Raw genomic sequence first — 18,427 nt, 5'->3', positions numbered from 1 at the left:
CAGAGATTTACCAAGTGCTTCCTGATAAAATTTTAATTGTCACTTGAACCGTTTGTATGGTTTGCCTTAATGATGGATTTTATTAAATGGTCAAAAATGGTCTGGCTGCACATGTAAGACTAAACTACTTATTTGTTAGATATATACTTCATTCCAAAGCCGAGATCTGCATCCTTTCTTCTTGTTTCTCCTCAAAATATCAATCTGTGCAATAGATTGGGCTGAGAGACAATGACTGACCCATGGTTAAAGAAGAACCTAGGCCTCCCTAGTTCTATTCCAACATTTTAACTACTACAATCCAGTTTTGAGTCATGATCACATGAAGATCATCCAAAAGTCTAGACTGAAAATAATCTCTAGAGGTAGACAGAAGTTCACCAACCCCATAAATCATGTACAATAGGACATTACTGTAAGGGTTGGAAAAAACTAATTTTGGAACTACCCTAGAGTAGAAAAACAGGATGTGATTCCCGTCAGGATTACTTACTTTGAATTCATTCTCCATTTCACGTTAAGGGCAGACATATAGAAACTACATGCAGGTGGCATTTAACACCTCTCCTCCTTGGTCTTTATCCAATGGATTCTCAGCAGAAAAATATAAACTAATGGTGAGATAGTTTCCTTGAAATATATCTTGCTCATCATGTCTAACCTTCCCCAGCAGAATGTATTTTATGCTGTATTCTCAATTCAAACTGAAAGGTCTGTAGACCACATTTTAAGTTCAATAAACTGCCATTCAAATGAGACAACATTGAAACCTAAGCAAACATTCCATGTAGACTTACCCTTAACCAAAGATGCATCTAAAACACTCCCTAAATTCCTCACAAGGCAATATGAATTTCAGCATCAAGCAATGTTTGTTCCCCTCCACAAAAAACTTTTGCAACAGAACCATGCGTCTATGTAGTCCCACAACATTACCTCTGTGGGTAAGGAATCTTGTTTAATATATCTGAAGCCAGAGTAAAACTAATATTTGCAACCTACTTGCAGGCAGAGGGAGTTTCTTCTCACATTGAAAGCGACTCCATTCTCTCCCTTTTGACAGTTCTAGGGCTTCACTTGCATGCTATTATTTCACTGGTCTTTTAAAGTGAAAGGTAGCTTGGAGGCTTTGCAGCACCCTGTCATAATACTATTCTAATTTGTTTGCATAATACCAGATAGATGCACATAACGTAAACTAAGACTGTGGGCACAGACACTAGTTATTTATTTGTTTCTCCTTATGTGCAGAACAGGAGTAAAAATATTTTTGTTCCTGTGAGGTCAGCAATGGCTAAAGGTAGGTAGGTCATTTGGCATTTGATTGAATGGCATTTCTTTGCATCTTCCATTACTGTTTCAAGGTCAATATAATATGAGGACAACTGCAAGTTGGCTTTAAGCTACTTTTGAAGCTCAGGTCAGACAAATTACGCATCCCATAAAATGGGCTAATGCACAACAAGCAAGTACAGAACTGCATATTCTTAGAACAATATGGTACTGGTGTTACTTAACTCCAGTTACCGCCAGCCCTAGTTGGAAATTGGAAATTGCAGCCCAACAATTCCTGGAAAGCTATATGGTTGAAACTCTTATAAGGATTCCAGAAGTCAGTCCCTAATGCTTGTTTCCAGACTTACCTGTTCAATCTTGATGTCCAATTCTCCATGAAGTTTCTTCCCCTTGAAATATTTTGCCCTGGAAAAAGGAAAAGACATCATAATGTTTAATTTACCCCCAAGTCAGATTGTTCTTCAAGGTATGAGTCCAGACGGAGTCAATATACATACTTACTCCTAATAGCACATGAAGGCAAGATCTATACCACAAAGGGGATAAATCTAAGCTGAGCCTGATAAACCAAGAAGTATCAGTTTGAACTGATGCCACATTTTAACCTCTTTTAAACCACCATTTTCTATTTCCTTGGTAAATCTGGAGGAACCCAAAACACCTAAGAAAAGGGCAGCTTTGAACTACATTTCACCAGATTTTCTTCTGATATCTTTTGCTCAGGAATGTTCCACCATTAGCCAGCATCATCTCTAAATACAAGTAAACATCCCCACTTATATTCAAAATGTCTGCCAATCCATCAATTTGGTTCCCATCCAAGGACTCATAAGTGATGTGGCCTCATCTGAGTTTTTCCAAACCTTTTTTTAAAAAATGGAAAATCTTTTAGAATATAAATATGGTTGGATGTAGTAAATGTGCCATGATAACTTGTTTGTTTCTAAGGGAGAAGTCATTGTTTTTTCTCCAGACAGCACTTCTATCTGGAGAGACAAAAGCCATGCATAACACAGGATTGGAGAATTACACACACACAAATCAGAACAGAAATCTCTCAGAAGCTTCTTGCTGACCTTCTATGTCCCCTTTTATGATATTCTTTTTTTCCATCCTTTCCTTCCTGTCCATCAAGTTGCAAAGAAAAAAAATAATTCACTCCTGCCAAGGACTAAAATAGAGACTTTCACCGAGCTTCAGAAACTATGTCAAGGCTGCCAACGTTTGCATTAATATTATCTGGACAACTGAATTAAGGGTTTCTTCCCAAACAAACCTCACCGGACTTCACACGAGCCCGCTATTCAATGGAAACTCCATGGGACAATTGTTGCAATGAATTGTGATTAATGCACTATTTATTAATTAAGTTTTACTTAATGCAGCTATCAAAGGCTGCATTATAATTATAATTCTTTTAAATCGAAATTTTAATCTGTTTTAAATTATTGGGATTTTTAATTGTCTTGGGCTAAATTATTTAATTTGGTTTTAATTATGTTTCTAACTTTTGTATCTATGTATTTTATTTTGTGCCTGTTCACCGCCCTGAGTCCTTCGGGAGTAGGGCGGTATATAAATTTAATAAAAAAACAAACAAAAACAAAAAACAAAAGGCAAGTACTGTACCTCACTTTCGTGGAACAGCTCACCAAGCCATGCAGTGAGTTTTGTAACTAATAATAAATATTATCATCCCCTCCACTCCTGTAGGAATCCACAATCTGCATATGTGCAGGGATTTTCCTATCTTGGATGGCAAACCTCAGATAATGAAGGTTATTTGCACGTAAGCGCCAGGAAATTACATTAGAAGACCCTAATTCTGTAAACAAGAGGAACAGGAGGAGAGGAAGTGGGATGTGTGTTAGATTTTAATTATAGTCAAATATTATAAGTGCTTAAGCAAAGCAGTAATGGTTAACCAAAGACTCTAGTTACCTGGAAGATTCTGTAGCCAATGAGATGCTGCCAAGTACACTGTAACTTGAAAGTAACAAACTATATAATGTCACTATGTAAGACAATAAAGTTACCCACATACATCCTCAACCTTTGTGTGTGTGGTCTCTACACACTCCGAATTACATCCAGTTTAACTGCAAAAGCCAAATTAGACAAGCAAGACCTCCCTCCAATCCAGAAAGCAATTCCAGGAAGAAAATGCATGTTCACAAGGGACCTTTCTTCTCCTTGTGACAACTGCCCTCCCCCACCGCATCTGGTAGGTTGGCCCCATGCTGAGAGGCCTAAATACGTCAAAACTCTTCCAACAGACATTTCTAACGTAAGTTTTTAGGACTGGCCAGTACTTTTATGGTTCAACTGTAAAATCACTAAGTAGGTTAAGTTTAGCTACAACATTCCTAACTAAACTCATGATCGGAGAGACTGAGCATTTTGCTTGACTGGGCAAAACAACAGTGTCCCCTAAGTGGCTGGCTTTCATTTAATTTTCTATAAATCTAAGCTTACTGCTCTAAAACAGAGAAAAACAGATGGAAGAAAAAAAAAGCTAATTAACATCTAAGCAGGAGGCCAACCTGATCTTCCTCCCTCAGATAATTCTCTCTACGAAGAACTCTCACTAACATCTGAAACTCACTGTCAGAAGCTGCAAGGATACTAATTTAAAAAATCACTGCCAAATCCTTTCAAACAGTTCCCCTCTAAAAGATATTTAGGACAGAGTGCCATCAGTCAAACTGATGTTCCTCAGATATTCTCATACTGCCAGCTGGAGAATTCTTAATACTTCATTATCCATTAATTAGTTAATTAATGGAAAATGCATTAATGCCACTGTATTATCACTGCTAAATAATGCCAATAATTATACAATGACACAAATTAATGGCATGTAGTTTTATGCCGTGATTTGTTATGAATCAACATGTAGGAATGATGTAACACATGAGATCCAGGCGAAAGAGGCAGAAAGGTTGCTCCGATAAAGATTTCAGTTTATTCGGCATGTGAAATGCACCAGAATTAAGACTTTGAAGAAACCAAAGTTTGCCATTTCTCACAAGAAAAAAATGGTTTCTAAATCAACCGATAGGTCCCATGTAGAAAAGTACCAGGAGGTATGAGAAACACACAAACTTGCGACTGGCCAAGCTTTCACGGACTGAACAAGTCTTATTACGTGGCATAAAATGCAAGGGGATTGTAGTCTTTTGGAGCTTTCACATATAAATGGGTGCAATATATGATGATCCTCCCATATGAATTCTTTTGGAACTTGGATCACACACAGGTACAGCACCTCTCCACTGCTCACCAAAATAGCCTGACTTTTTTAAGGCTTCCAGTGTGGGAGGGAGGGAGGAAGAGAGAGAGGGAGAGAGGGAGGGAGGCAGGGAGGCAGGCACCATTGCTTCAAGATATCCATGTGACTCTTAAAAGAACACTAGCCTGAAAAGGGCAGACTACCTTAATGGATAGAGGAGAGGCATCAAAATGGCACTGATGGGACAGAAGCTCTTCTTCCAAGTCATTTTCAAAGTATGCCCAGCCCTAAAAAACAATATAGTCACTCTAGCTAAACTAGTTACTACCTGTTTTGCCCAAGACATTGAGGTTCAGTACATCTTCAGAGAAAAGTAGAAGAGGTGATTTCTGCTTCTATATTACTAGGAACCCCCTTCCTAGCTCTTCTATTTTTCTGAGCACAACCGGAAGCTGGGTGGAGAAGGTAACTTAAAGCCAGTCTCTTTCAGGACTGTTGCCTTCCCTTATTTTTCCTGCTTTCCTGTTTTCTCAAGCAAACTTGTTTTACATTTAAACATCTGGTTTTATCATTTGGAAAGGGATTTTCTAATTAAAATGAAAAATTGTAACTCCCTAATTATTGTCTTTAGGATTCCCCCATCCTGTTTACTGCCCCTTCTTAGGGTAGCATTAAAATCATCTTTTAAAACATGGGGAAAACTTTCCCTTCCCTAAGGACAGCCTTGCCATTTAATCCAGTGTTCTGGCTTGAAAACAGACCCGTTGCAAGTTTCACCAAGGGGCATTCCATTCCCTGCTGTTTGTCCTGATGCCAGGTCAAACTAGGTGCCAGCATTCATGAAAATCATTACTCCTTGTGAAAGAAGCTTTTTTCCTACCTTAATCTTAGGAGTAACCAAATTCCATAAGGAATTTAGAGGGTGGGGGGGGGAGAAGTGATGGTCAGTGGCTGGTTCTCTTCACTTGAAAAAAAAAAAGTCCCTAAACTTGTTTCCAGCAACACAAACACTCCTTCTCTTATATTTTACAAACTGGCAAACAGAAAGACCACTATAAGAAAACGTCTTCTAATTTTTTTTTTTTTTTGCCCAATGTCCTCTGAACCAGCGTTTTACAATCAGTGGTGCATGTATAACTAGCAGTATCCTCGAATTGACTTACTGAGGAGTAAGTCAAACAAGCAGGTTAGGACTTTGCTTCCTGCTCTAAACAAGTCTAAACATCGTACCAGTGTTTCTCAATCTTGGCATCTTTAAGACATATGGACCTCAATTTGCAGAATTCCCCAGCCAGCAATACTGGCAGCAATGCCAAGGTTGAAAAACATTGCATCGTACAACTCAAATACTTTGGCCACCTAATGAGAAGGAAGGACTTGCTGGAGAAGAGCCTAATGCTGGGAAAAATTGAGGGCAAAAGAAGAATGGGATGACAGAGAATGAGGTGGCTGGATGGAGTCACTGAATCAGTAGGCGTGAGCTTAAATGGACTCCAGAGGATGGTAGAGGACAGGAAGGCCTGGAGGAACGTTGTCCATGGGGTCGCGATGGGTCGGACATGACTTCGCAACTAACAACAACAATCCTGGAACTTAGATGAGATGCAGGCATACCCTGCCAACTGCAGCAGAATGAAGGGTAAGAGCTTCTGACGGAGGCATTTCATACTGCAAGGGAAAAGAGATTCTTAAGATGTCGCTCCTGCAAAGAAAAAATAAATAATGGAATCAAAACCATTGTGAACTCCAGGGGGTACATGGGCCAACTGAATATAACCAGTCACACACAAAGAACAGCTGCTACTCTGCAGTAAAAAGGAAACCTTGGCTGTAACAGCCAACAGTGGGAAGTGAGCCATTTTGGACACTACATTTCCCTGGATCTGCCTTGACGGGCATCTAACTGTGACTTTTCATGCTGCTTCCTAGGGCCGTGATGGCGAACGTATGGCATGCGTGCCACCTCTATATCTGTGGGTACACAAGCGTTGCCCTAGGTCAGCTCCCCAGCTGATTTTCAGGCCTTCTGAGTCCACCGGAAGTCGGGAAACGGGCCGTTTCTGGCCTCTGGAGGGCCTCGGGGGGGGGGGGGTAGGCCGTTTTCACCCTACCCAGGCTCCTAGAAAGCCTATGGAGCCTGGGGAGGGCAAAAAACGGGCCTACCTGGCCCACCATGCCATCGCATGCCAAAAGCGGGGGGGAGCACAGGGGGGGGTCACAGGCACATATGGGGGGGAGGGCACATTGAATTATGGGTGTGGCCGCGTGCATGCGACCCCCCTCCCTGTGCTCCCCCCGCTTTTGGCACACAATGGCAAAAAGGTTAGCCATCACTGTCCTAGGGTATTCTCAATTGTCCTGGTCCCAAATCTGTGTTTCTGCCCAGCCACCAGGCCAATGTAATGAACCAATGCTCCCTTCTTGGCAGCCTGCTCAAGAATGAGAAGGGCCTTGCCTGGAAACTCTTCTGCCTGTTAAGAGCATGCCCTTCTTCTCTGCCCAGACAGTGAGCATCAAGAACATCTGTATCTCTTTCACAGCCACAACCGATGGGAAAAAAGGACTTTGTTCCTCATATGGGCAATCTTTGTGCTGTTTTAGGCAGTACTGAGGTGTGGAGTATCCAGGGTCTCCTTTTGTGGTCTTTCTGTGCCAACATTGGACAGCAGAGAGATCTCATCATAAAACCTGCTATTAAGTTTATATTTATCATAAAAGATAAATATAATAGCCAAGTGGCTATAAATATATAAATGTCCTTTTGGGAGGGAATGGCTTTTTCCCCCCTATTATATGTAAGATATAAATTATTAAAAACTCCAGTCTAACAGTTATGCCACTCTTTGTAAGATGGTGCCCTCTAGTGTCACAAACCGGAATTGACTTATTGAGGAGTAAGTCAAACAGGCAGGTTAGGACTTTGCTTTCGGCTCTATCAAGTCTAGACATCGTACCAGTATTTCTCAATCTTGGCATCTTTAAGCTATATGGACCTCAATTTGCAGAATTCCCCAGCCAGCAATACTGGCAGCAATGCCAAGGTTGAAAAACATTGCATAGTACAATAGCGCAACTTCACAAGCTGTTCCTCCATTTACTAAATGTCAGCAGAGACTGCTGCAGTCAAAAATAGACCAAATATGCTTAAAATTCAAACCACCGAACGCAAGGCTGGTAGCTGTGAGAAACACCCTAGACCAGGGGTCTCCAACCTTGGCAACTTTAAGCCTGGCGGACTTCAACTCCCAGAAATCCCCAGCCAGCTTTGCTGGGGAATTCTGGGAGTTGAAGTCCGCAGGGCTTAAAGTTGCCAAGGTTGGAGACCCCTGCGGCCCTAGACCAGGGCAAGCAGCAAGTCACAGGTTCAGACCATACTGTACAGCACAGCCTAGGATTGCCTAAATTTTCCCAAGGAAGGATATGTCTGGCTCTTTTCCGGTATATAAAATAGGTTCATTCAGTCCAATCTATGGCATAAATGAGTATTTCATTATTTCCCAGCTAAAAATGGTAGGACCCTAATGGTTTTCAGCAGGAAACTGCAGAACTATGCCAGGATGTCAGAGCTGGTTGAAAATGAGGGGCAAGTCTATTATATATGGACCATCATCCATAAATTGCCATTTTGCCATATAAACACCACTTTATTTATTTATTTTTTGTTTTATATTCCACCTTTATTGTTTTTATAAATAATTTATGACAGTTAACACATACGTTACTCCTATGTCTTATTTTCCTCACAAAAACAACCCTATAAGGCAGAGGTGGGGAACTTTATGACTTGTGGACTTCAACTCCCAGGATTCCCATGCTGGCTCAGGAATTCTGGGAGTTGAAGTCCACAAGTCATAAAAGGCCCATAGTTCCCCACCCTGCTGGTGAATTGAGCTGAGGGAGCAAGATCACCCAGCTAGCTTTCATGCCTGGGATGGGACTAGAACTTACAGTCTCCTGGCTTCTAGCCTGGAGATTGAAGTGGCTGTCCATATTCCCTACAAATACCTTTGAAATCTGCACATATATTTCAGACAGATGTAATTATAATATTAACAAATAATGGACCATCTCCAGACCTGATTCTCCACTAGTAGATTCTTTAATTTCTGACATGTTAAGGAGGGAATCCAGAATTGACAAACCTCCCAATTCTCCACTACAAATCACCTCCTCCTTTTTCTGTCAGTTCTTCTAAATTTTGATACTACCGTCTATGGAGATTCTCAGTCATCTAAGTCAGGGGTGAAATCCAGCAGGTTCTGATAGGTTCTGGAGAACCGGTAGCGGAAATTCTGAGCAGTTTGGAGAACTGGCAAATACCACCTCTGGCTCACCCAGAGTGGGATGGGAATGGAGATTTTGCAGTATTCTTCCTGTGGAGTGGGGTGGGAATAGAGATTTTGCAGTATTCTTCCCCTGCCGTGCCCACCAAGCCACACCACGCCCACCAAGCCATGCACACAGAACCGGTAGTAAAAAAAATTGGATTTCACCACTGATCCAAGTCATGATTGAGCCTTGATAGTACAGTGGTTACGCCCTGTTATTAACACAGCTGCCTGCAATTTACTGCTGGTTCGAATCTCTCCAAGGCTCAAGGTTGACTCAGCCTTCCATCCTTTCTAAGGTAGGTGAAATGAGGACCCAGTTTGTGGGGGCAATAAGCTGACTTTGTATAAATATACAAAAGTATGAAGGCTATTGCTTAACGCATTGTAAGCCGCCCTGAGTCTCCGGAGAAGGGCGGCATATAAATCAAATTAAAAAAAATAAATAAAAATGATTGTCCCAAAGGTGCTTTTTCAAGAGGCAACTGGACTTTCTGGTTTTTCTTCGAAGACGTTTTGCTTCTCATCCAAGAAGCTTCTTCAGCTGAGCTCAGCTTCTTCTGCTCAGAGCTGAAAAAGCTTCCTGGATAAGAACCAAACCGTCTTCAAAGAAAAAACAAAAAGTCCAGTTGCCTCTTGAAAAAGCACCTTTGGTACTACAGACAAACAAGAGACGGTTTTCACTGCCAAAAGTGAGCCCTGTAATTTACCAAAACACAAATAAAAGAGAGGGCCTGCAGCTAGCCTGCCATTTTCCCGCCAGAGGACTCTGCACCATTCTTCCCACAAAAGAAACACGACTGCTCTTGCTCAACTACAACTCCCAGCAGCACCAGCCCAGGACGTAGCGTTTTGAGGCATGTTGGGAGTTGTAGTTCCGTAACTCAACTCGAGGGACCGGGTAGAATTTAACGGGAATCTTGCCGGGAGGCTTGAATCCTATTTTTATTTTAAAAGAAAGGGGTCACTCCAGATTTTAAAAAGCGTCCTTTTCCATCGAGCCCAGCCTCTTCTGTTTTCCTGGCAAGGTGTTTCCATTTGCGCTCCTGGGGTGTTCCACGACGTCTCTCATACTAATAACCTCACCCCATTTAGCTTCGCAGCCCACTCACGGGCGATCAGCTGCTGGGCATCCTGTCTCCGCGCTATCGGGATTTTTTTTCCCCCTCCCTATGCCAAATGTAGACTTCCTGAAAACATAGCGAAAAATGCTGCGCCCTGTTCTTGCAAAGAATGAAATTCCAGCCATGTAACCACAGCCGTCTTTTACCATTTAGGGCAGGGATTAGTGTACAGTACCGGTGGTACCACCAAACCGCTCATTGCGGAGTTGTGTCGTCCTTTAGGACGGAGCATTTCTCCCCCCCGCTTTCACAACCCCTCCCAATCCTGAATAGCTTTTTTTTTCCTTCCCCCTCCTTTCTCTCTCTCTCCCTCCTCCCCCATTTCCGTAACGGATTGGGAGCATCGCGAAGACGCCCCCACAGCTTTCTGACTCACTAGGATTAGTCGAATGGGGGGGGGCGGGGCGGTGAGAGAGAGAGAGGGAAAATAACTGCTTTAGCCATGCGACAAATTTGGAGGAGGGGATCTGCTGGTCGCAAGATGCTTGTGCTGTGTGTGGATTCTTCCCCACGCGCGGAGCAAGCCCGCAGCCCTCTCCAGCTAGCCTGAAAAAAATCTACCAAGCTAAAGCCCGAGAGCAACCGATGGGGGATTCCCACGTCAACGCTCTTGCTTTCCCTTCTGCTGGCCCCGGCGTGCAGATCCCGCTTTGGCGCAAAGCTCTGCACCCTTTCCCTTCGCGTTCATTTGCTGCATTGCTAAGCCCAGGTCTGGCCCACCCGCGCGCGCAAGGGCCACCTTTCCCTATTTTGCTTCACTGACACACCTTAGTGTCAAGATCCGCGTGCAGCCTTGCAGGATCACAACTCCCATAATCCCCAGTCAGATGGGCCGAAGGGAATTAGATTCCCAAACTGCCGGAAGGCGCTGAACTGGAGAAAGCTGCAAGTCAGAGCAGCTGTCATAGCTAAATATATCGATATTCCCTGTTCGCGGTTATCTCTGCAACAGCAACTGCGTTTCTCTTGTTTTCCCCTAGATAATATCCTGGCCAGCTACCAGCTTTACAATCTACTGTACAGCGATCCTTCTAGAATTTGCAGCCTGTCTCTAAAATGATGCTCCAGAAACCGCTACCGCCATTTGTCCAACAGAGATGTCAATTTGCATTTTTCTTTTTAGCTGCAAGAACAGGAGTTAAATCAAGGAGGCACCTATTCCCATTCTCTGCACAATCCTTTCGCATGCACTTCAGTAAGGGAACTTCCCTGTCTTTGTGCAAGTCCAACTACATTTCTGGATTTTAACCTGCAAAGACAATCCTGGGGCTAAATTTGCCACCTACTGCATATCATGTCATTCACTTGTGACCTTTATACAAGACACTGAAATCTTTCCAATTTCTGCAGAATTTGCTGCAACACTTTTGGGTAGTCTTCACTTCTGTGTTGTGCAAAATACATTGCACAGTTCTGAGCTATTGTGAAGCCAACCTGTTTTCCACTGAAAGGTAAAGTCTCAAGTGGATCCACAGCTATATGCAGTAGTTTACTTGTTCAGTCCTGGTGCACCATTTAACCCTTAGCATTCCTCCTGCCTGGCATTCAGTTGAGAGCCTGTTTTTATCCTTCTTACCAATTGTGGCACATTTCAATCTTTGCAATGTATTATGGTGGAGCTCTTCTTTCTGAGTCTTTTTTTTTTTAAATGCAGGCTTTTGTGACTGATCACTTGATGGATCCTAAGCCTTCCCCACCCTGCTGAAGAGTCAAAAAAATAAAAAGCCAGTTTTCCAGAGATATGGGCAAAGCAGTGCCCTGACCAAAATGGATTGTGTATCTTTTAAGCACAATAAAAGGTAAAGGAAGAAGATGCTTGATCTTTTCCTTATTTTTCCTTTTATCTACTTCCTAAGACGGTGGTAGGGGAAAACGGGAGGATGGAATGCTATGTATGCTCCCTCGATTGAGCTCTTGAAGGAAAGGCAGGATGTAAATTAAATAAATAAGTGCAGGGTATCATGTTCTGGCAACAGGCCAGAAGAAAGAAATTATAACTGAGCCAAGAGAAAAATTACTGGCAGGAATCTATCAGTGAGACCTAATTTATGCTGCAGAGCACCGCCCTGACCATTAACAGGCATGCTTTTCAATGAGAAACATGCTCCATGCGAGATTGCTTTGCTGCACAATTTGCTTTCTTGCTGCAGTTGTGTAGCAAAACTGGAAACCATTCATAAGCAGCCTGGGGAAAGAGACTGAAAAGCAGCCACCGTGATTAGGACGTGCAGTTTTATAACATTATCCCTCAACTTCCATGGTACTTCAAAAAAAAAAAAAAATTAAGACTTGAGCTAGGTTAAAAAAAAAAAAGCCAGTGGTTTCCGCATTGCAGCTTACTATCTCTGCAGTCCTTTATTGCTACCAAACTAAAACCCATGGTGTAACAGGGAACTGGACTGTTTCTGCACTGCTACAGAGCTGCGTTTTCGATCGCTTCGACGTGCGCTACTGTGCCTGCCACCCACACAATGAAGAGTACATCTCGGTGCTCTGCTGATTCCACACCCTGGCCAGTCATTCATCCCGTAGCGAACGAGGGTGTCATCAGCTTTTCTTGCAATGATCCTCTGTAACCGAACATTCAGCTTAGTAGCGGGAAGCTCTTATCCTTTGATGGGGAAGCATCACTTCTTTCGCATTTGCCGTGCTTCAGTCGGCCTTTTTGTGGTGCAGTGACATCTGTTCCACCATCAACACCCTAAGCTTGGGTTCCCTGCTTTAAGTTTTGCCCTGGAAGTGGGGGGTGGGGGATGGGATCTAGCCTTCATGAGATCCTCAGCAAAAAGAGAGAAATCTAGAATTAAGAAGGGCAGCTGTCAGCTGGTTTGATTCCAGGAGGCACAATTTACACTTCTCCCTGAGATCTGTTTCAGCACCTCATCTTTAGCAGTGCTGCCAGGGTGGAATGAAGTTTTTTGAGGCTCACACAGATGCATATTCCTGGTAGCCCATTATATGCTTCCACATCTATTCCTTCACCATCCTGCAAAGAAAAGTGGAGGGGGAGGGGAGAAGAGGGAAGGAAGGAAGGAGACATTCCAGAATGCAGAACTCTGGACTGAAATGTCTGTCAACACCACAGCAATCAAGAGACACTGCGACTCTTTCTCCTTGTGTATGTGTATGAGCAATGAGGGGAGAATCAGCAGCAAACCACAGAGTGTTCATGACATTTTCCTTTGGACTCCAATTCTGTACATGACATGGGATTTGGGGAGATGGCAAAAGCCCGGAAGTGCTTCAAGATTTAGCTCTAAACAAAATATTCTCCCTGCAGTTCAAACACTTATAGTATACATACAGGTTGCGCTAAGCTCAGGAGGGGAGGAATAAAGAGCAGGCGAGAGGCTTTGATGTGGCCTCCCTTTTATGGTTCTCCGAGTCCCACATACTAGAAAGGGCAGGTCATAGGTTTTGATTGTTACCTATTCTGTAATTAACTGAATCTCTTTTTCTTTATTCAGAACACAATGCGGATGAATAATTCCTGAATAGGGGAGAAATTTTAAGAGCCAGAGAACTGACCTCAAGTATCTTAACTCAAGAATTTGGGTTGTTTTAATCAGACGTTGTTAAACAAGCTACAGATAATAGGGATCATACTACACACTACAGCATAAATAATGGTCATTGTAATTGTATTAAATTATATTGAAACTTGAACAGGAGTGGAAGTTATTATAACATTTCTAAATTGAAGGGAGCTTTCTGTGAATATAAAGAAATAACTTATTGTAAAACGAACAATTTATAAAGTTGAATGGGATAGAATAAACAATATTATGAAAATTTTCTGGGTTGCATTGTAACAAGTTGCCAAGTTGATTTCCCATTCAGGAACTTCCCTGCAAATAGCCAAAGTAACCAAAGTAATTGAGGGGGGGAAAGTTTGGTGTTGATCCTGGTGTTACATAACACACATCAAGGGATCGAGTGACTCGATCATTGTTCAATGTGACCTGCAAGCCTGAAGCAGTCAACATGGCTGCTTTGCAAACCACGGTTTATGTATTAGCATAATAGGTGAACCTTGCCCATGGTACTCTAGTCAGTAAGTCCCAGATACTGTAAGTACCGGTATGTTGTGAAGTGGGTCAAGGGCTTTCTACATGCAGAGGCTTGCTTTTGTTTTAATTCCGGCTGAATTCAAACGTGCGAGCCTCCTACAGCCTGAAGTAGGCAGCATCTAGAAGCAGCTTTACTGGTTCTGCCAAACATGCAGGCTTTGCAAAAGGTGTCCGTGGCTCCGCGTTATTTGTCTGCCCGACAAGCAAGCAACAGACTCCGCAGTGCATCAAGTCTGCACCCGTCTTGCCTGCCTTCTCGCCGCAGAGAAGACTTCATGTCTGGCAAATACAGAACTGAGGTAAACATATGTCAGGTCCTTTTCTATACATGATTAGGTCCTCTCAAGCGGGTTGCCTTTAGCGCTCCGTAACACTGCCACTAAATTGTTCAAATCTCTCACTAAATCTCTTTGAAATGCAAAGATTACAAAGCAACAACCTGAGGATTTTTGATAGCTTTTGTTTTCTTTTTTTAAAAGACAGAAGTGCAGGCTAACGTTTTAGCAACCTGTATTGTCTCCCTTCTCCTGAGTCCATATATATATATATATATATATATATGTAGGTCTTTGGTTATTCGGGAGAAACCCCGACTAACCAAAGACCTACATACAAACACCCGCGAAAACCTCAGAAAACATATATATATATATATATATGGAGAACCTGGCTAAAGAGAAATACATACATACATACATACATACATACATACATACATACATACATACACATATATATATATATGAAGAACCTGGCTAAAGAGAAACGCATACATACATACATACATATATACATACATACATACATACATACATACATATATATGTAGGTCTTTGGTTATTCGGGTCTTCTCCCACGTAAAATTGGAAGTGTCTTGGCGACGTTTCGACGAAGTCTCATTCGTCATCTTCAGGCTGGTGTTCTCGGCTTCGTGCTTCCAGGAGCAATGTGAGATCGCAGCTGTCTCTTCCTTTCTCACATTGCTCCTGGAAGCACGAAGCCGAGAACACCAGCCTGAAGATGACGAATGAGACTTCGTCGAAACGTCGCCAAGACACTTCCAATTTTACGTGGGAGAAGACCCGAATAACCAAAGACCTACATACAAACACCCGCGAAAACCTGAGAAAACAAATACATATATATATATATACATACATACATACATACATACATATATACATACATACATACATATATATGCTTTTCAGGTGCCCCCCCCCACCGAAAAAGCTGTGCGAACATTCGTGACAGTATTTTTATAACCTCCCGACACTCTGTGAAACCGTCATGCTTCATCTCCAAGGAGAAAGTAACAATCAATATATCCTGAATTGCCACACACCGCCTTGACTTATGCTGCATCAAGCACCCTCACAGCACCGTTTCTCTGCATTGGACCTCTCTGCATTTCCCACAGAATCCACCCCAGACTACCCCTCTCCGGGATTAATCTCATCCAAGGCTAAACCTGGCGTCTTTTTAAACGTTCTAATTCAACCTTGACCGAAGCACCTCTGAGCATGTGAAGAGTACTCCGCGTTTAGAATGGGAAGGAAGGAATAGGTTACGAATCAGAAGATGTGGTTGCTTTCCAGGTGCTCTTAAGGTGTATCATCTCATTTGGTATTAAGGAAATGTGAGACTAAGTTTAGGATCACAGGTACACAACTGGCAGTTTCAGGGCTGCATATGCCCCTGCCCTAAGGCTCAGTATGGTCCCCACAGCCTCTCCAAATGTTGCCAGGAAAATATTTATTTTCAATCTAATAACTAATACAGTATAATCATTAAATACACCAGGGAGTAATCAGTAATCATGTTAGTGATTACTTGTGTTTAGTTAATTTACTTTTAATTAAGTGGGGAAGTAATTAACTTGAGTGTAGACTTCTCTTGATCTCATTCACTACTCGGACTGAGTTTCCTCTTGAGGGGCGCTCCTGGCACCCCAATCAAAAGCCAAGGGCATCCCTTTAGTGCCACAAGCCTTGCCATTCAGTACCCTCATCTTACAAAATACACATGAGACTGATTACGTGCCATCAAGTTTTTGCCGACTCATAGCAATCATATACAGGAAGTCCCGGACTTACTTCACTTAGGTACAACGGCACTAGAAAAAGTGACTTATGACCGTTTTTCACACTTAGGACCATTGTAGCATCCCCACATGCTCACGTGATCAAAATTTAGACGCTTGGGAACTGACTCACATTTATGACGGTTGCAGTGTCCCCGGGGTCATGTGATCTCTTTTTTGCGACTTTCTGATCAGCAAAGTCATCTGGGAAAACCAGATTCACTTAACAACCATGTTACTAATTTAACAACTGCAACGACTCACGTAACAACTGTGGCAAGAAAGGTCGTAAAATGGGGCAAAAAACCACTTCACAAATGTTTCACTTAGCAACAAAAAATGTGGGGCTCAGTTGTGGTTGTAAGTCAAGGACTACCTGTAGATAAATTTTCTCCGTGGTGATCTATCCCAAACCTGGTCTTTCAGGTGTTCCAAGGGTGCACTCAATGGTGGCTCTGGAACTGAGTCCATCACCTTCATCCTGGTCGCTCTCTTTCCTTCCAACTTTCTCAACATTAAAGCTTTCTCCAGATGTTACATCCAATGTTAACCTACTGTTCTTTGGCCTTTCTCCAGTTGTGAGGGAGAGATGCAAGGTGACTTTGGAAGCCTGAAAACCAGCAACAGTGCAACAGGTGTCTGATCTTACCAGAGAATCAGCATCTCCCTTGGGGCAATTACAGGCAGTCCTCGATTTACAACCATTCATTTAGTGACCGCTCGAAGTTACAGTGAAAAAAGCGACTCATGACCACTTTTCACAGTTATGACTGTTGCAGCATCCCCGTGGTCACAGGATTAAAATTTGGATGCTTGGCAACTGGTTAATGTTTATGAGGTTTGCAGTGTCCTGCGGTCAGGTGTTCTCCTTTTGCGACCTTCTGATGAAGCAAAGTCAGTGGGGAAGCCAGATTCGGTTAACAACCATGTTGCTAACTTAAACAACTGCAGAGAGTCACTTAACTACTATAGCAAGAAAGGTCATAAAATGGAGCAAGACTCGCTTAAATAACTGTCTTGCTTAGCAACTGAAATTTGGGGCTCGATTGTGGTCGTAAGTCGAGGACTGCCTGTATGTATTGAATTTCTTCTGCCACATCTGCAAAGGGAGCAGGAGTGCAAGGATCACATCAACTATCTCTTCCTAATATAATTCTTAAGGGTTGCTCCAGCTGGGATCTCCATTCAGGAGAATACTGCTAAAAACAATCATCTCATTTCAAAGTATTCTTCTTTCATAAAGTAGAGATCCCAATATTTCCTGAACGTCTCAGAAATCAGCCCTACAATGTAACCTTATTGTCTTAAACATTTTCAGACTCCGAATATACAAAATGCTCATAGGTGTACATATTTTAACCCGGTGGCCTAGAGGTGGAGCTCTTGCCTCACAATCAGGAGGTTGTGGGTTTGATCCTAGGTAGAGGCAGATGTAGGGCCTCCTATTTGGGCAGGGGGTTGGACTCGATGACCTGCAAGATCCCTTCCAACTCTGTTAATCTGTTAAATCTGACTTGTAACCTTGCAGAGGTAATAAAAATCTGAAGATAGCATAAAATGGAACATATCATTTAACGTTACAAGGGACGATGGATCATATTTTAAGATTCCTTTAAATAAGTAATGACCAGCGAGTAGAAAGTTAAGTCAGGAGGGTACAGATTGAGCTAGACCTTAACATGCCATTTGCCATTTGGAAATAGCTGTTCATATGATGTTATATTCCAAGATGGCAAACCATCTTCCCCAGCAACTTGAAGCAGTAAACTCATGGCTCTGTCTGCTCATCATAAATAAGCTACAATTTGACAACCAATTAAATATGAGCTAAGCGTGTGTGACGGCAGCCAAAAAAGCCAATGCAATCTTAAATTGCATTAATACAATCAAGATCAAGCGAGGTACTAATATCATTCTTTAAAGCCTTAGTAAGACCACACCTAGAATACTGCATCCAGTTTTGGTCACCACAATATAAAAAAAAAAGATATTGAGACTCTAGAAAGAGTGCAGAGAAGAGCAACCAAGATGATTAGGGGCTGGAGGCCAAAACATACGGTGAACATTTGCAGGAACTGGGCAAGGCTAGTCTAGTGAAGAAAAGGACCAGGGGAGACATGATAACTGTGTTCCAATATTTGAGGGGGTGCCACAGAGAGGAAGGGGTCAAGCTATTTTCCAAGGCACTTGAAGGCCAGACAAGGAATAATGGATGGAAACTGATCAAGGAGAGATTCAACCTAGAAATAAGGATAAATTTTCTGACAGTGAGAACAATTAACCCATGGAACAGA

At 42.4% G+C, this 18,427-nt stretch overlaps 1 protein-coding gene across 1 annotated transcript in view; it reads right to left on the bottom strand.

Moving 5' to 3' along the window:
- Positions 1-18,427, bottom strand: part of SYN1 (synapsin I) — a 113,119-nt gene that overhangs the window by 78,951 nt on the left and 15,741 nt on the right. The window contains exon 2 of the mRNA XM_070935073.1: positions 1,644-1,701. Within this exon, the coding sequence (XP_070791174.1) occupies positions 1,644-1,701 (58 nt within the window). The remainder of the gene's footprint in view (positions 1-1,643; positions 1,702-18,427) is intronic.

This window comes from Pituophis catenifer, unplaced genomic scaffold, assembly GCF_029215685.1.
Source record: "Pituophis catenifer annectens isolate HBS135680 unplaced genomic scaffold, rPitCat1.0.hap2 SCAF_2, whole genome shotgun sequence".
NCBI lineage: Eukaryota > Metazoa > Chordata > Lepidosauria > Squamata > Colubridae > Pituophis > Pituophis catenifer.
The sequence above is the reverse complement of the archived record's forward strand: the minus strand, read 5'-3'. Positions and strand labels throughout refer to the sequence as shown.